General features: G+C 49.9%; 7 protein-coding genes across 7 annotated transcripts; 1 reads left to right on the top strand and 6 right to left on the bottom strand.

The window, feature by feature from the left end:
• Positions 1 to 239: 239 nt before the first annotated feature.
• On the top strand, positions 240 to 998 carry AO090011000325 (TDA10 family protein; the record flags this gene model as incomplete). The annotated part of the gene is made up of 2 exons (XM_001825922.3): positions 240 to 395; positions 492 to 998. The coding sequence occupies 2 exons, from the start codon at positions 240 to 242 to the stop codon at positions 996 to 998; spliced, it is 663 nt and encodes a 220-aa protein (XP_001825974.3).
• Positions 999 to 1963: 965 nt separating this feature from the next.
• AO090011000324 (uncharacterized protein) lies at positions 1964 to 2960 on the bottom strand (the record flags this gene model as incomplete). The annotated part of the gene is made up of 2 exons (XM_001825921.3): positions 1964 to 2732; positions 2791 to 2960. The coding sequence occupies 2 exons, from the start codon at positions 2958 to 2960 to the stop codon at positions 1964 to 1966; spliced, it is 939 nt and encodes a 312-aa protein (XP_001825973.1).
• Positions 2961 to 3589: 629 nt separating this feature from the next.
• AO090011000323 (cystathionine beta-lyase STR3) lies at positions 3590 to 5061 on the bottom strand (the record flags this gene model as incomplete). Its single annotated transcript, XM_001825920.3, has 3 exons — positions 3590 to 3655; positions 3715 to 4758; positions 4846 to 5061. 3 exons carry the CDS (start codon positions 5059 to 5061, stop codon positions 3590 to 3592), a joined length of 1326 nt encoding a protein of 441 aa, XP_001825972.1.
• A 486-nt stretch (positions 5062 to 5547) lies between these two features.
• Positions 5548 to 6829, bottom strand: AO090011000322 (uncharacterized protein; the record flags this gene model as incomplete). Its single annotated transcript, XM_023232894.1, has 3 exons — positions 5548 to 5590; positions 5699 to 6661; positions 6723 to 6829. The coding sequence occupies 3 exons, from the start codon at positions 6827 to 6829 to the stop codon at positions 5548 to 5550; spliced, it is 1113 nt and encodes a 370-aa protein (XP_023093456.1).
• A 128-nt stretch (positions 6830 to 6957) lies between these two features.
• On the bottom strand, positions 6958 to 9137 carry farA (CeGAL family transcription factor; the record flags this gene model as incomplete). Its single annotated transcript, XM_023232893.1, has 5 exons — positions 6958 to 7387; positions 7443 to 8234; positions 8318 to 8414; positions 8556 to 8800; positions 9007 to 9137. 5 exons carry the CDS (start codon positions 9135 to 9137, stop codon positions 6958 to 6960), a joined length of 1695 nt encoding a protein of 564 aa, XP_023093455.1.
• Positions 9138 to 12033: 2896 nt separating this feature from the next.
• AO090011000320 (mannose-ethanolamine phosphotransferase MCD4) lies at positions 12034 to 15446 on the bottom strand (the record flags this gene model as incomplete). Its single annotated transcript, XM_001825917.1, has 5 exons — positions 12034 to 12923; positions 13029 to 13137; positions 13243 to 13381; positions 13454 to 13641; positions 13704 to 15446. The coding sequence occupies 5 exons, from the start codon at positions 15444 to 15446 to the stop codon at positions 12034 to 12036; spliced, it is 3069 nt and encodes a 1022-aa protein (XP_001825969.1).
• Positions 15447 to 16015: 569 nt separating this feature from the next.
• On the bottom strand, positions 16016 to 17679 carry AO090011000319 (putative chromosome segregation protein (Pcs1); the record flags this gene model as incomplete). Its single annotated transcript, XM_001825916.1, has 3 exons — positions 16016 to 16239; positions 16291 to 16725; positions 16779 to 17679. 3 exons carry the CDS (start codon positions 17677 to 17679, stop codon positions 16016 to 16018), a joined length of 1560 nt encoding a protein of 519 aa, XP_001825968.1.
• Between the last annotated feature and the right edge of the window lie 71 nt (positions 17680 to 17750).

Below are 17750 nucleotides of genomic sequence, written 5' to 3'. Positions count from 1 at the left end.
TGGTAAAAAGACCACAGACAATGGCCAGACCCATGCTTGATCCATCAGGCACAACATTTGCCCTTCACCGCCCGGACATTCGAATCTCCAGAATCTCCGCTTCGGCGCACCTCCGACATGCCCTTTCTTTAGTGTAGTTCCCCATATAAAACACAACTCTCAACCACCGTAGTCATAGCAAAAGAGAGAAAAAAAAAAAAAAAGAAACAACCCAGTAAATACTCAAATAAACCCCCAAAATGCCCGAAATAATCGACGACAAATCCCAACACTGCATCCCATTCCTCCTGGAGCGCTTAAAAGCCCACCAAGAGCGATTCGGCAACGACCCGGCCAGAACCCCACCATTCTTTCTGGGGTTGAACGGCGTCCAGGGAGCCGGAAAGACGGTGCTGGTATGAAATTGCCCGCGAGAAATATAGTCCCATTCTGGCTGTTAAACTACGTCTAAATGGATATGTCTGACGGGTTATCTTACAAAACATAAAAAGGTGTCCACTCTACAATCGACTCTGCGTTCCCCGCCATACTCCCTCCCCGTTATCACTCTGTCGCTCGACGATCTATACCTCACCCACGAGGAACAGGTCAATCTCGCCAAGTCGCACCCGGCAAATCCACTACTGCAGCATCGCGGACAACCGGGGACCCATGATCTGCCATTAGCCAAGGAGGTCTTTGAATCTCTCCGCGCGGGCCGAGCCACGGCTATTCCGCAGTATGATAAATCGGCGTATGCGGGGCAAGGGGATCGCGTACCCGAGTCGCAATGGGAGATTGTTAACGGTGAGGGGCAGGAGAAGATAAAGGTCGTTATCTTCGAGGGCTGGTGTGTTGGTTTCCGCGCTTTGGATGATCAGCTCCTGCGCGAGAAGTGGGATGCTGCTGTTTTGCGGAAAGAGAAGGGCGACTATGATGGACGGCTGGGATATGTGCCGTTTGAGGCCGCCAAGGCTGTTAATGATGCGCTGAAGGACTATGATCTGATCACGGAGTGAGTTTGGGTCCCTGCCTTGTTGGGTGCGACTGAAGTGGGAGGTATAAGGGCTAACGAGTAATCCACTACAGTCAGTTGGATGCTTTGATCCATATGTAAGCTTTTTCCCAGATTGCTGGTCTTACCGTTTGTTTCAGCATCCATGTATGGGTTCTAATGTGAGCTGCAGTGATGCCCAAGACCTACACTTCGTCTATGACTGGCGACAGGAACAAGAACGGACGCTTCTTGCTGCCAAAGGAACTGGCATGACCCCGGAACAAGTTACTCACTTTGTCAATGGCTGTACGCTACCCCGTTACTCTTTTTCTCTTCTATGCGCAGGACGATGTATAAAAAGAACGGTATGCTAACTAAATCAGACTACCCCTCATATGAACTCTTCACCGAGGGCCTCCGAGCAGGTACCTTCAGACCTGTTCCACATACAACAACCGCATCTAGACCTTCTACGGGCTGGGAGGACAGACAGCTTCATTTGATCGTCGACAGAAACCGAAAAGTCCAAGAAGTCCGCCAAATATAGCTGGGACTTCTCGAGCTCAAGTCGCGTATAATGGTTTGTCAATATCCATCAATTTCAAACGATTTGTCAAACCTAATCCACAGGGGATACCATCACTCCAAGAGTCGCTATTCAAAAGATACTTGCAATACCAATTCAGTCCAATATATTAACCAAATATATTCTACCGTCTGTCTGTGCAGATTCCCAACCACATATACAATGAATATCGATAGACATGACCAGAAACTAGATCAACCAACTCACTGGCCACGACGAGCAATATTAGATGTCATCACACGTAGATCTAAATCTATACCAACGCCAATTGGAGAACCAAACGCCGATGCAACCTGAATAACAGTTGAGTGGAGAGTGGATAACAAAGGGATTAAGAAGGGCGATAAAGAGATAAACGCGCAAATAAAAAAAAGGCAGAGAAGAGGCAGCAGGGAGAGCGATCACTTCTCCGTCCGTTCTAGGTACTCCATCATAGCAGATCTTAGCCGCACATTAGCCACACCTCCTACACCGTATGCGGGCACGATCTTCCCCATCCGAGCAAAACAACTGGGGACATAATCGCGACGAATACGCGATACCCGCTCGCGCCATCCCAGCCCTCCCGGCGGTTGCCGGTTATACAGATCCAGACCCAGCAAGTGCATCGGTGTGCTGGCGAATTGCATGAGGGCCGGACAGGAGAATTGAGCTATCGCTGCCTTCATCCCGGGTGTGGATGCAATATAATCAGGGATTGACGGCGCTATTAACGTGGGGACGTTGAAGGAAGCGAAGATGGTAATGCTATCACGGAGACAGAAGAGGGCATATGAGACCTTGGGGACTGTGGCTGCGCCGGATGGGTGACAGGAGGCCGGGGGAGACGTGCGCGCAGGTGTCGATGAGGAAGATGGTGTAGGCTTGGACTGTGCGCCAAATATCCGCGCGAACCTGGCATCCTTGTATACGCAGATTCCCATATTCACCGTTGTCGTGGCGAGGAACTTGGCCGTGCCGGCAAATACGGAGGAAAACGGTTGATTGCGCATAGTCGACGAGATTGTGTCAATCGCATTGGCGGTTAAATATGTCGATGTATAGAGTGTATATATAAGGAGAAACGGTGTACTGAGGAAGAAGCCCGCTGGATGACGAATCATGGACCCGAAACATGATGTGATCGTCTGTCGAATGGGAATGCCTTTAGACGCTTTCTCGATGATCGCGCTATCAAGCGGTTAATGTCAGACTTTGCAGCAAAGGGCCGGCGAGATTGCACACTTACCGATCGATAACAGTAATGACGGGGCATGTCAAAGCTCCTGCTGTGGCAGCGCTGGCGATATCTACACCCAGTCGCGAACCTAATCGGCGGGTATTCCAGGTAGATGTTGGCCGCTCATTGACAGCCTGCATGGAGAGAGCTCCATCGGGAGAGATCGCATTTCCCGGCATAATCTTCAATGATGCAGAGCGAGAGGAGACTCGAAAAATATCAAAGATGAGTCAACGATAAAACCTCAACGAAGGAATGCGACGCCGATAAGAGGCGTCATGCAAACACCAGCAGGGCAACTGTCGCGTAAGGAAAGGAAAGGTCAAAAGAAGAAATCAGGGTAACCAAATTAGAAAGACATGCTGCCGAAGCAGAAACTAATGGAGATCACATCTCAATTTCCGAACGTAGGGGGAAAAGCAATAAGCTGACTCGCTGACTCTCATCGCGGACGAGAATGGACCGGCCGATAAAGGCCTACCGGCGACTCGGAAACGCTCCGGTGCCGGCCGAGCGATCCCCCGGCAAATGTTCCCCAGGACTCGGATATACGTTTTATAGCTGCCACGCGATTTTTCTGACCAAAACATTTTACCGCAGTATTATTGCCATGGAAACTAAGTTCGGGAAATCACATAGATACCGATTCTTTTATAAAGCATCTTTATGGACTTTGTACAAGAAAAAATTTAAAATAATAGCAGAGGCTCCGAACGCCGCATCAATGTATCACCCGAGACATGCCCACGCACTTATTTTTCCGCCATGATAACCCAAAAAACACGCAGGTACATTATGTATACGTAAATCAGTTGGTAGTCGTGTTCGCTTGGAAATCATCCAAGCTTAGGTTGACGGCACCAGCTTGTACCAGCTAAAGAAAAAGATTAGACCAAAAAGTCACCAACCGGGAATCTAGAGGGACAAACTTACCGCCCTTGTCAGATCGTCAATCAGATCATCTGCATCCTCAATACCAACGCACAGGCGGATCAAATCTTCCGGCATGGCGCGCTCCTGGCGCGTCTTCGCATCGATACTAGCATGGCTCATCCGGCAAGGCATGCTGATCAAGCTGTTCACGCAGCCGAAGCTAACGCTGATAGCCCATAGCTTGGCACTCTCAACAATACGCTCACTCACACCGACGTCGCCCGTCTCGAATGACAGTACAGCTCCAGCTCCACGGGCCATCGAGTGGTGGAGGTCATATTGAGGGTGCGACCGCAGCCCAGGGTACCGGACCTTAAACCCGTGGGACTCGAGGAATTCTGCAATACGCTGTGCGTTCGCTTGTTGCTGATCCATCCGTACCTTGAGGGTCTTCACTCCACGCATCAACAGCCAAGAATCGAACGGAGACAATCCACAGCCAGAGGCGTTGATTGGGAAGTACAATCGCTCGCCGAGAGCCAGGTCGTTGACAGCGATCACACCAGCCATGAGATCGTGGTGACCGGACAAGTACTTCGTTCCACTCTCATAGACAATGTCTGCTCCCAGTTCGAGAGGATTAAGCAACATCGGAGACATCATGGTGTTATCAACAGCCACAAGACAGGTAGAATTCACTTCATGTGCGGCGGTAGCGATCTGGGGGATGTCGACGATTTTAATGAGGGGGTTGGTAGGGGTTTCGAGCAGGACCATGGCTGTCTTCTCGTTCAGCACTTCCCGCACCTTCTCGGGCTGGGTGGTGTCAACATGATGGACGATGATACCACCATTGGTTGACAGGTATTTAAGCAGACGGTGTGTTCCGCCGTAGAGGTCATCGCCGGTCACGACTTCATCACCAGGACGAAGCAACCGAGTGATGACATCCAATGCAGCCATGCCGGAGGAAACAACCAGTGCACGCTGAGCGGACATGACCTTGGCTAGGTGGCGTTCAAGGTGCGTTCTAGTCGGATTGCCGGAGCGAGTATAATCATACTCTCCACCTCCACCACCGGATGTCTGTTTAAAAGTGGCACTCTGCAGCAATGTTTGTTAGCACTATTGATCCATCCATGGCTTTTTTTTTCAATAGCAAGGTATCTTTCAAGGCCGCGAGGACGGTACCTGGTAGATAGGAACGCTGCTAGCGTTGTACTGGTCGCCGCTGTCGGTATAGACGAGTTCTGTGGCAATTGCATAGCGCCTTCCGGTATGAGGACTAGAAGGAGCAGGTGAGGGAGGAAGATTGTGACCCTCGAGATCTACGCTCGGAAACGCCTTTTTTGCTGGATTGGTTGATGATGAAGCCGCGGGCGCGGCACCGGATCCTGAAGCCGACATCGCTGCGGGGATGAGCGGAGAGAGGGGGCAAGGACGGAGAGAAAGTTAGAGCACTGAGGAAGGGAGCGAAACTAATACCCCCAAGATAATAAGGTATAGAGAGAGGAAAGAAATCACGGAAAGATTGGCAAATCAATGGAAGGGTGAAAGGGAGAAGAAGAGAGATAATATTTATTGTTCCCCGGAAGAGTCATTCGAGAAGCGCCCCGTCCTTCATTCTATCTTACCCGACATGGTAAGGATGGCCTCCCCACCACTGCTCGTTCATTGGCTGGTCCACGTAAGTGTCGATTTCGTCATTCGCCGCCTGAGGCAGAAACGGAGACTAATTTCTTTTATATATCCTTTGCTTTATACTTCTAGGTATGTACAGGAGCTCACCCCGAGCTCATCCAAATCCCCTTCACATGCAACTATTCAGAGTAAAAAAAAGATAAACCAAATGCAGTAGCCACTTGAACGCAGAAAAGAGATATTATACACTTGTCATGATGAAGGGTCGTCATCGCATATACATTCCATATTCATGCTGAAGTTGACAGGTCGCCAAAGCTACCATTGATGCCAAAGAATTGGAACCTAGAAAACAGAGAATCATCAGTAAAAAGAGAATCCAGCTAGATACCACTTAACATACCAGTCTTCCACGTTCAAAGTCGTCGGTGCGGTTGGCCCACTTCGGGAGCTATTACTCCAGGTGTCATCCTGGCTAGCAGCCTCCACCCCGGTATGCAGGGCTGCCTCTAAACCTGCCATGGGCCAAGGCTGCTGATTCTCCATTCCGAACACCTGTGGTGGTTGCTGACCTTGCATGCCCAATCCCGGGGGGATGTTCGAAATCATCTCCGGGCTTCCCTGTGTTCCGGGAAGACCTCGGGAGGACATCTGATGCGGCATCATATGTCGCTGATCCATGCCTTGTGTCTGTAACTGAGAGGACATCTGTAATTGTGGATCGACGGCAGTCTGCTGCGGGGAAGTCAGCTCAGGGAAGATGGCAGTGCCATCAGGGAACAACTGGTCGGGCTGGAAGTTCTCCCACAGCGAAGGCGAAAGGTTGGGTGAAGTACGCGTGACAAGGAAGAGGTCGGGTGGCGTTGCAGGAAGGGAAAATTGAGCATTAAATGGAGTTGTCGGCCGCGTATTGCCTCGAGAGTTGCCTGCTGGAGGACCGGTAGGAGAGCCTTGAGGAACGTTCAATCCAGGTTGTCCCATTTCCCTTGAGGGAGTCACTGCAGGCGTCTGAGGCCGCGAGCGTTCATAGGAGACTGGTGGTGTGGGACCCCCATTTGGCAAACCAAGATCCATATCGTCGAACTTCCGCTTTGGCGGATCCGGTTTTCTTGGGGGCTGATGTTGCGCCGTGTCGTGCCTTATCCTTTGGTGCCTTTTCCCTGCAGCTTTCTGGAGACGCTCCTCCAGAACTTTGTTTCCCAGAATGGATTCGAACAGAGTACGGACCATCTTGGCCACAAGCCAGACTTTGGAGACATCTTTCAGAGCTTGCATACATATATTGATTCTCTCCTGGCAGGTTGCCACAACTGTTGGCACAGACGATCGCATTTGGTAAACGTGCATGATCAGAGCCGAGAACAAGCTGTAGACACTGCGACACTGTGAGTACTTCGTGCTTGAGGAGGGCACACTACCGAACTTACATGAACGCTGGTGTATATCGAATCTCCTGATGCGTTTGCAAGTTTTCCACGATGGAAGTGATCATTCCAGCGGCTTGGAACGCGATCGTGCGTGAGGGGTAAGCCATCTCTTCTACACGGTAACTATTTGGGGCAGATGAAGCTGGTGGCATGTGCGCCCTATGCAAAAGACAAAGTGTCGTGCTTTTATCCACGTTAGCCCGGTGTATAGGGTACCGAGGAGCCGTAAGACTTACTAATAGTTCGCATGAAGGAGGGCGGCCCAGAAATGATGATTCTGTCGTTGCCAACACACCTCTTTGGGGCAATTTTGGAGCCAATCTGCTAGGGCCATATCCGAGTGTGTCAGGTCCATAGCATTCATGCGTCTCGACTTCGAAGCCACAGAGTACTGCTGCGCAAGTACCAATCCCATGATCTCACAAAGCTTCACATATTGCAGGAAGAACTGTACATGCACGGGGTCCGGCGGGTACTCGGCTGCTATATCAATCTCGTCTTCGATGAAATCGTCCTCGGTTAACATTCCAACGTCCGAGTCGTCTGTATTGATACCGATTGGGCGCCCCAGGGCCACTGCTACGGATCGGTCTCTTGTAAAGAGGGTCCACCAGATTCGCTTCCAAAGTCTTTTATCCGGCTTGCTCAGTTGAGACGATTCCACGCTACGAAGGTTAGACGATTGTCTATGATATTAAAGGTCTAGGGACAATAACATACCTTCGGTGCATACCTGACCCCTGTGCTACAACCATGGCCACTCTCGTCCAGTAGAAGACGTTTTTGGTAACGTCCTCCGGGCCCTCCCAGTACCAGCCCAGGAGTACCAACGCCTGAACAATTGTGACACGGTCATCTTCATAATTAGCGTCGTAGAGTGCTTTTGCCCGCTTGTAAAATGTCATGGCTGCCGGGGTTGTCGAACCATTGGCATCCATCAACTGGGGGTTTGTACAGACTCTGGACCCAGCGAGAAGTATAACCTGAAGGAGCAGTAGGGACGGTGGGTTCTTTGGGTCGCGGTAGTGCCGCATGAACCGGCTGCGATTAACGATGGGTACAACGGGGGCAACCCATTTGAAGTAGGCATCGACGAGTTCGTCACAAAGGGGCTTTGGCGGCAGAAGGAAGGCACCACGCTGATGAAGTATATCCAATTCTAAATTATCCAGATCCGCCAATCTAGCACGAGATCCTCGAATATTGGGCGGGAGGGGATAGTGTACGACGTCCGTCGTTCCATGGCGGTCCTGCACCAGGAGCGAAAGATTCGAGGACTCGCCGAGGTAAGCGACGCGGCCAGCTTCTTTGATCGGGGCACGCGCAAACTTTGGTTTCATAAACTGGGCATACGCTCCATTTTGGGTGGCTTGCTGAGCGGCCTGCGACTCTGTGAGTGATGTAACAGGCATACCGTCGACGGCCATTCGATTACTTGAATAACCGAAGGCATCCTTGCCGTCCGTCGTCGACTGGTCGTCCTTGGGTGTTTCTTTCTGGGGATTCTCTTCGCTACTATTCATTTCGATGGTGAGTCAGTAGATGTCGGGGTAACGTCGGTAGCGAATCGATATACGAGGTATTTGAAAACATACCCAGAGCTCTCTTTAGCTTTCGTTTGGTTCTTTTTGCGTTTCGGTGTGGGGATCTTGCACTCGATCGAAAAGGCCACACAGTTGGTGCATGGCACACCTAGACTGGCAGCATCGCAGCGTACCTGTGGGTAAATGACGCGATTAGCGATCTCCTTTGCTGCAGAGACCTAGCAGGGCGGGCGGGTGACACCGGAAGGATTGGGCAGAAGAAAATGAGTCTTGACCAGGGGGGACTTACTTTTCGAGCATGGCATGTCTTCACAAGATAAGAAGTAAAATATGTTAGCCAACAATATGTTCAAATAGAACCATGATCGTGGTTGCGTTATACTACCATCACCACCAGGATTGCCTGATGGATAGATAGTATGATAGGGGCCATCCAGCAAAGCTGCGATGTGCCGAGGTGCCGAGGCTTTCACAGGTCGCGTCGACCTCATAAGAACAAAGAGACATACCTCACAAGCACGCGACGCACGTTGTCTATGGAAACAGCGATTAGATAAATCTGATTAGCATCCATCTGTACTCCTTTTAAATCCCGACCGTTCCCATCCACCCAGGGACCTTCCCAACTCTGATTTTGGTGGTCTGCGACCATCCCTCGTGCGCTGCAGCCCCGCGACCAGCGCAGAAACCCACACTTTGGTCAAACCACCCCAGGGCAAAGGAAATATCATCACACACACCTTCTGAAACCCATCTGACCGTTTGAGCCCGCTCGCACTGTAATACCTGAAGTTCCCGTTGAGCCCGTGGCACTCGGGGCCGGGCTTGGTCTGGAAGTAGAATCTGTGTGGTTTTCTCCTGTTGTGCTCATGGCCAAAAAGTATCCATGCAGAGAAAACGCGACCGAAAGAACGTTCGGAGCGACGAGGGCGATAATATAGGGATTGGGGATATAGCCAAGGTTATAGAAAATAAAAAAATAATGTAATAAATCCAGAAATGGAAAAGTGAGGAAAGAAGAAAATTACAAGGAACCGAAAGATGGGCCTTGACCACTCTTGTTGTCCCCTTCTCAGCGCTTTTTTCCTTCTTGCCCAGTTGTTACTGGGGGTAGGTGAAAGTACTGGGGAAAATCACGGGTCGAAGGTCGCCGCCACCAGAAGAATGGATGCGATGCGATCGAGCGAAAAAGGTAAGGGAGGGAGAATGGAGGATCCGGAGACCGAGAAGCAGTCAAGGAGGGTGGGAACAGTGTGGACAGAGAATTTCCCGGAAGGTAAAAGGGTTGGCAGGAACCTGAAATTCTATAGACCGGATTGCGATGATGATGAATTGGACTGGCAAATTGATTGATTCGGCAAGGTAGCGAGAAGAGCAAACAGCCAAAACGAGCAAGGTAAAAAGGTTCCAAAAATGAAGGATGGAGAACAAAGGGCGCGCGCGAGAGAGAGTATACTCCGTTCTGGACGGTGGCAGAAGGACACGAGCGGGGAGTGGCAATAATACCAGCAACAATCAGAACAGTGGACTTGGAGGCGGATCATCCATCCCGGAAATAGATGATGTGGAGAAGGGTGATTAGTATTGCTTCGTTTCCAGTTGCTAGACGGGTGAGCTACTGCTGCACTAAAGTCTTGCTGGTTGGCAAATCTCTTCGGTAGCGCCGGAGAACTAACCTAAGGATCCAGAAAGTGACCAGGGTCCATATCTAGAATTCTGGATACGTAGTAGAAAATACTACCATGGTGGAGTGACACCCGGTTTTTCTTAACTGTCTTTTGTGGTTCCTCAAAAACCTTACTCTATGAAGCAGGTACATAAGGACACCTACCAGAGTAAAGGGTATGACACTGAAGAGCTAAGGCATGTAATGTAAGCTACGGAGTAAGGTTGTCAGTACCCAAAACAAACGATGCCCCCAAGCTCGGTATTGTAAGTAATACAGCGCCCTCGATGTAACCCAACCCTAACAAGATCCTAGTCCATAGGGTACTCTACTCATTGAACGTCAGACCAGTGAATGAATCTCTACTGCACGTGCCTCTCTTTCTTCTACTGCGGTATGTTAAAGTTCTTTCTCTGTGCCTCCCAGTGAAGGAACCAACTTTAAAAGCCATATGGACAGGTGTGACCAAATGCAAGGGGAAAAGCTGACCGGAGCGTTTAAGCTTCTTTGATGTATTTTCAACTCCACCCCGGTTTATGTTTTAGGTAATATGAATCCACATGGACTCCTGCACTACTTATCATCAGTTTATGCACAGGACTAAGTCAATGACTAAGGCATCAGATCTTGCACTTTGTCACATAAATTACATCAAAAAACAGGAACCGACAACAATGAACAATCCCCTGGAACTACAACTCAATATACTCCGCACGGTAGGCAACTTGGAAGATTAATAATTAGGTATCATAAACAGGAGGATCACACTAATATTTAGGCAACGACTCCACGAAAAGCCTCCAGGTAAAACAGCGGACTTAAGATCCGCACGACATCCAGATCAGGTGGACTCTAAAACGGCAATTGGAATTGGTCTAGTTTTTGGGGCACATGGAGACCCAAAGGTTCAGTCCAATCCCAAGCGCACGGTAAGTTCGGCGGTCTGTCTACTAAAGGTCCATCACTGCTCTCACCACTTACCCCTGATGGTTTAGTCTCAGAAATCAACAATGGGAAGGTCCGTTAAAACGCTTGACTCGTGCTAATCTAACGGGTTGCCCGTGATCGGGATTCTCTGATCCCCGCTGTCCGAATACTCATGTCTAAATATATAGAGTAATGCTTCGAGAGATAATATATATTTTTGTCCCCACATTCCCGTATATGCTAGTTATATATATGCAATTGCGTACATATGTACACCGTACAAATATCTAGATTGAGAGAGATATATATACCGATACGAGATACATGACCAGAATATCCCCTGCACGGATACGAAGGCACTCTGTTCCTGCGTCCCCCCCCCCCGGACCGGGGATCAAGGTATGAACTGCAAGGATGGACAGGATGTGTAACTAGGGCTATGGGCCGGGGCCGGCTCCTACGATTAACGATACGAAATACGCAATTCAATCTAAGCACGAACGTCTGATCATGCGATATACTCTGTCAGTATTCCATCCGCATATCGAATCAGATAATCTTAGACAAGATCCTATTCCCCAGAACGCGCACCTCACATCCCCCGAGATCCAACCTGTTATTGCCACCCACCTATCACCAGACCTCGTTTCCCACACCCTCGCAGTCCTTTCCCGGACGGGGTAGGATCCTCGCCCCTCCGCACAGACGTTGACCGCACTCCATACCGAAATTCCTCAAACGGCGTTATTAGAACCCGAGCAAAGCCTCATTCGCCGTGCCTGACAGGTAGCACGATTGGCACGCTGGAATCCAGGCGGTTGGCTCCCCGCAATCTCGCTTCGGGATCTATCCAAACCTTAAGGCTGATGGGCAAGGGAGGTTTCGGAGAGTTTGGCACAAGTTGGGACTCTGCACTGATGACGGACAGGTACGAGCGCTTGGGGGTTGGTTCAGGCGCTGACACCTCTAGATGGGAATTGCGTCACGTTTTGGCTTGTGATGCCTCGGCTCATGACGATCTACATTCCTTTTCATTACCATGCTTGCTTATCAGACCGCTCGCGATGGCGTTCAATGCAGATGGCTCGCAGCCAAGTCTGATCATTGAATAATGTATTAAGGTAATAATAAAATGTAAGAAATCTATCTAGATGAGAATTGTACAAAATATCTTTTATGAACGGGCATCCGGATCAGCCTTGGCGGTGATCCCCACGCTCGTGCTATCCTCCCCGGATATATCAGAATCCGGAGAATGTCCACACGCCACGGACCCATTGACAGCTTTCGCAACTGCGGATCCAACGGTGGTGGCTGGGTGGCCAAAGTCCACTCCACTGATGAATAATTCACTTAAAAACTCCAGGACTGCCACGAACGTGCACAGGAAACTGGCAATGCAGAAGTGACTAATGGTCGTGCCAATCTCCAGCCAGGATCCTTCGTCGCGGACCATGTAGAAGAAGTTCAAGGTCATCACGTCTGAGATGGACATCACTACCATGAACAGAGCGCTGGGGGCAACCTCTAGCCGGTGGTTGAGGATGCCCAGGTTGGCGCTGATAATCGCAAATGGGATCAGAAGCTTCAAGATCAACAACGCGCCCTGTGCAAAGGGGTTAAAAATCGGGATAAGCCGGTAAACGCTGTCCAGCGAGAAGGAGGATACAGATGCGATATTTCCGGTACTGAAAAATCCCGACTGAAGGAGGAAAAAGAAGAACAGCGCCACACGTGCATCGGAGACGCTAAGTGTCCGGTATCGGTAGGGTTGGCCTTCGACTACCACCGTGTTTCCCGGACTGGGTTTCTTCGCGGGTAGAGAGCCGTTTGCCACACTATGATCCTGCTCTCTAGTCGGCGCCGTAGTATGAATGTATATGGCCTGCTCCAGCCGGACCCATGCTAGGAGAGTCATGCAGAAGACAAAGTAGAATAAGCCTTCGTATGAGATGGTAAGGATAATGAAGATCGGAGAAAAGGTAAGGAAGATAACCATCAATCGGTGGAGGTAGTGACTGTTGGGGTACAGACGGTGAAGAAATGGCAACAGGAGCGAAGAAACTACATTCATTTGAGATTAGTTCTAACATGTCCTTCGTTATCCGATGAGGGATCGCGCGACTAAATGGAAAAGATTGAGAGAGGAAAAGACGAGACAGCACTCACCCAAGATAGCCCACCCAAGAACCTGGTTTCCAAGAGGGAGACCCTGCTTGGCCTGAAGAGATGCCACACTTGACCTGGTTACAATCAAGGCAAGGAGAATCATACCGACCTGGATAGAATTAGTCACAAAATGAAAAACATGAAAGGTCTGAGAACTTGTGGTTCGCAAAAGAGGGGAATCTAGTGTGATTGGCATCCATGAGGGCTTCCATACCTGCGCACCCATAATAGTTCGCGAGCCGCAGCTAGAGACAACAGAGTTTGGATCAGAAGAGCGCTTTTGTCCCAAGATAGAGCGTTCAAAGATAAGATACAGTAGACCCGTCAAGAACATCAACAGGGAACCACAAGAACTGCACGAAAAAGGTCAGGTAAGTATCTGCTTGAACAGAGGTGCACTATAGCACTGGGGGGTCATCTCGTACATCATCATCATGTCCTCAACTTTGTTGGCAGGCAGGAGAGTAAAAATGCTCATCAGGAAACAACCGAGTGCCCATGATGCAGAAAGCAACTTATGCTGGCCAAGGAACTTTGTACCGTAGGTTATCGGCCAAAAACCCCCCAAGATAAAGCAAACTGTGAAGATGTCCCGGTGAAAATAGGATTGCACCTGTTGGTACTGTCAGCCGTGTACTAATAATAAACTAAAGAGTGAGGGGTAGCTCAACGTACCAATGCCTCCAATACACCCACATACAGCAACAGCTGTATGGCGAATGCAAAGTACCCGCTTACAGAATGGACATGACCCAAGAGTATCTCACGACCAGCAAGCAAGGCTTTCCGCCGCGCGAAGACTTCCTCCCAGAAAAAGATGGGAAACAGTGCATAGAGGTAATACCTCCATGAAGAGCCCTGATACAGTAAGACTGAAAAGAGAGCAACGAGGATAGATGAGAAGAACATGATACTAAAGGTTGTGCGATTCGACTCGGATTTTCCGTGTAAGACATGCAGATCGATCACCGTCGTCAAAGCGTACGCAATCCAACCCAAATACCCCAGAGAGACGATAGTTCTCAAGAAGAGCCAATCATACGTTTGAAGGTACCGCAAGCCCTCCAACGCCGTAAGCAAGAGCTCAGAGCTCAGCTGAATTGAGGCGTCATAAGACTTGTTCGAGATTAGGGTCTTGATCCTTTCAAGACGCGCCTCCACGGACGTCTCGCCGTTATCCGCAAGAGGCTCGAACGGTGTGTACCGTAACAATGCGTCCCGCTTTTGCTCTTCCTTAACACGATACATTTCCAAAACTCCCTGTGCATTCGCAAGCGCAGCCAATGCCTTATCTTTAGGACTGGTATCTAAATAGCCGAGGGGCAATTGTCCAACGGAATTAGTGGGAAAGTCAAGTCCAACCAAATAGGCCATGAGGGCAGCGACGTCTGCCTGTGCGACATCATTGCGCTGAACGCTATCAAGACCCCAGTCTGCTGAGACTCCATCTTCATGTCCTGTTATGGTTCCCTCGTGTGTGTACCTGGGACTGGCCACGCCAGAGCCCCAAACAACTAGCGGTGTTCTAGTATTATCAGGATGACCGTCCCCATGGCTTCCCCAATCGCTCATGCCATGATCCGCGGTGAATACAAATGACGTCTTGCCATCACCATAGAAATCCTCCACAAGTTGCGTGATTTCCTGCACACCCTTATCCACCAGCTTGATGTTGCGCAGATATTCTTTCGAATAGGGACGGTAGGCATGACCTGTGGTATCTAGACCAAGAAGATGTAAGAAAAAGACCAGTTTATCTTCTCGCAACTTCGCGTCTAACTCTGGGTCTTTCTTTGCGGATGCGAAGAGCTCCTTAACCTTATCAAAAACCCAGATATCCAGCTTAGTCGCATCAGCCGAGAAGTCTTCCGCTTCTTCTCCGTATGTGTCTGCGTCAATCCTTCCGGGAACGGCGCCCTCTTTGAACATTGGGAGAATATCCGGGCTTCCCCAGCTCCACGTATGTCGGCTTCTATTGAAAACGCTATCGAAGTCCACTGGATTAAGTTTCCAGCCCGTCGTCACTGCCGAAACATCTTCATACAACCCCGCGATCAGCGCAACATGGCCGGGTCTCGATTCGGTGGGAACTCGCGTGTGGGAGATGCCGAAGGTTCCGTGAGAGAGAGCGCGGGATCGAATAAAAGGTGCAAGGTAGATCGGTTCATCGTTCTCAAGATCTGAAGGTGCATCTGGGTCAGGTAATGCTTGAAACGCCTTATCGGCGCGCAAGCCGTCCGCCACAAATAGAACCAGACGCTTGGCCGGTGCCTCAGCGCTGGCCTCTCGTTCCACGCCGAACGATCTCATGCCACTAACAATCGGACTGACAAAGTATATGTCAAAGATCGAATAGGCGTACATTAGGTGGAAGACCACCGCGAGGGTAAGAAACCCAACGCGGCCGACACGCGCCATGGTTTCTTTTGCCAGCCCCGTATCAATTGACAGATAAGAGTCTCTGTAGAAGGATATTGGCTAATCAGGCAATTGAATAAAAATAAAGCTGGGAAGAAGGACAAGTGAAGCAATGGGGAGCTCACAAACCGACAGCAGCCTCAAAGTGATCTTCCGATGAAAGATGGCACTTTTCCGCGCGTCCCTGACACCTTGAGGAACTTGGGGATACCCGCAGCCAATCGGTGGTCCTCAATACGGCACGGCAGCGGACTACGGTAGACGGCACCCACGGGTTCCGCAATTGCCCCTGATATATACTACTACTCAACAAAGGGGCGTACCAAACTTCTACACGTCCACCAAGGTTTCCATTATCTCATGCCCGTGTATGTTTGTAAATGCATACGTAAAGTCGACCATCCAAATTAACACTAAACTCCTTATCCAGATACCTTCTCCAGGGATGATACGCCGTTACACTGCCCTTACTCCTACCATGCAAAACGGAGCAAGGATTGAATCCATAACCAAAGTAGAACCAATTCCGCAGGAAGTGTGTATAGGAGCGAAGGAGCGATAAATAATTTTTAGTTACCAGTGCTCGTCCGCCGTTTTGTGAGAGCATCAATGACTCGGGTGTAAAATTTCGACGCTTGCTGACGGACGAAAGTGATATCCACCGTTAAATATTCAGGAAGGATATCGATCAAATCGCGATCTCGGTTGTCATCCAGAAGTGGAACATACTGAAACTCTGCGTTCTCAAAATTGGCTGATGAAACGTGCGGTACGGCCAATTTGAAGTGTAGCGCTGTCTCTGTATTAGAGTATTTCTGGTGCAGTTGGAGGTATAGAAACTTACTCCCGTTGATACCTGTTTGGATACAATCATACAGATTGTCGGAGTCTCCCTTTTTGACATCACGAATAATCAAACCGGTGAGATCAGTGTAAAGGTCCTCCTTGAGCTGTGCAAACTGAGCTGCTTGCGCGGCTTCAGCACTTGCTGCGGCATTAGCACGGTTGCTACCACCCTTGATGGCGCTTCCAGGGACCTTGGCGGCAGCACTTTCGAGACTCGCTGCTGTATTCCGAGCAGCTGCAAGCTTGGTCTGTAAAGCTTTAACCTCAGTTTGAGCGGAAGACAGCTGACTGGTGGCTTCTTCAGCTTGAGATTTCAATTGAGCGATTTCTGCATCTCGCTCCTTTAACTGTTTCTGTAGTGTCCGGCTTCGCTGACCAAGCGCCTTTTGCGCCTCCAGTTCTGCCTTCAGACCAGCAACCAAGTTGTTCGAAGCTAGATAAGTGAGTATATCACTTCTTACGCCGGAGAAGCAGGGATTCACGAACCATTCGTCATTGCTTCGCATTGTTTCCGTAATTTTTCCATATTGGCATTTGCTTCTACCACACCTATCTCTTTAAGGGTTCGGTAGCGACTCTCCAAAGTATCGTACTTTTTAGTGAGTTCTCCGATCTTGCGCCTTAATTCCGGCTCCGCGTTAGGCTTTAGTGGCGAACCCTGTAGAGGACGTTGAGTAGATTGTCTACGCTTAGCTGGCGACATGGAGATAGAGCGAGGTTCCATGGGTTCCTCCTGGACAAAGGTCTCCTCGACAACATCTGGCGCAGCCTTTTCACCTTCTGATACCTCCTCTTCCAGTTCTGACTGTGGATCTGCTTTCTGCTGTTGTTTCGTGGATTGTTCAGCTTCTTCGTTGGCCTTTACCGGTGACTTATAATGTCGCGTATTTCTCGGGGTATATTGAAATTCGCCGTCAGTCTTGACTTGCTTCTCAACAGTTGCTTTGCGTCGTCCGCGGGTGGTTGTAGGCTTGGCAGGTTTCGCAGACCTAGTTGACCTAGCAGCAGGTTGCGATGCGACGAGCTCATCGTTAGATGCAGGCGCGCTTTCCGGGACCTGAGGACCAGACTCTTCCTCCCCTTCCTCGGGTTCCTTCTGCTCTTCTATCTCTTGGTTAACAGATTGCAGTGAGCCCCTGGAGCCCCTTGGTCTCCCTCTTCTTGTTCCCCTCTTAGGTGCAGCCTCCGGCGCCTGGGATGGTGCAGTTGCGGTGTCATTTTTTGATTGGATTAGTGGTTTGAGCTCTGCGGACTTCGAGCGAGGCCGCCCTCTCGGCTTCTTCGTAGGGCGCTCATCGTCGCGTGGTTCCTGGGCCTGCGTCGCGTCCTCGTTGTCGGACTCCGCTAAATTAGAAAGCTTGGCTGCGGCCTTTCTCTTGGGTGGCATTGCAAGAAGGTATATTTATATATTCTTATACAAAATAGTAGAAAGAAAAAGCACTGCGCAACACTCAGACT

This window comes from Aspergillus oryzae, chromosome 7 (genome assembly GCF_000184455.2).
Source record: "Aspergillus oryzae RIB40 DNA, chromosome 7".
In the NCBI taxonomy this organism is placed as follows: Eukaryota; Fungi; Ascomycota; class Eurotiomycetes; order Eurotiales; family Aspergillaceae; genus Aspergillus; species Aspergillus oryzae.
The sequence above is the reverse complement of the archived record's forward strand: the minus strand, read 5'-3'. Positions and strand labels throughout refer to the sequence as shown.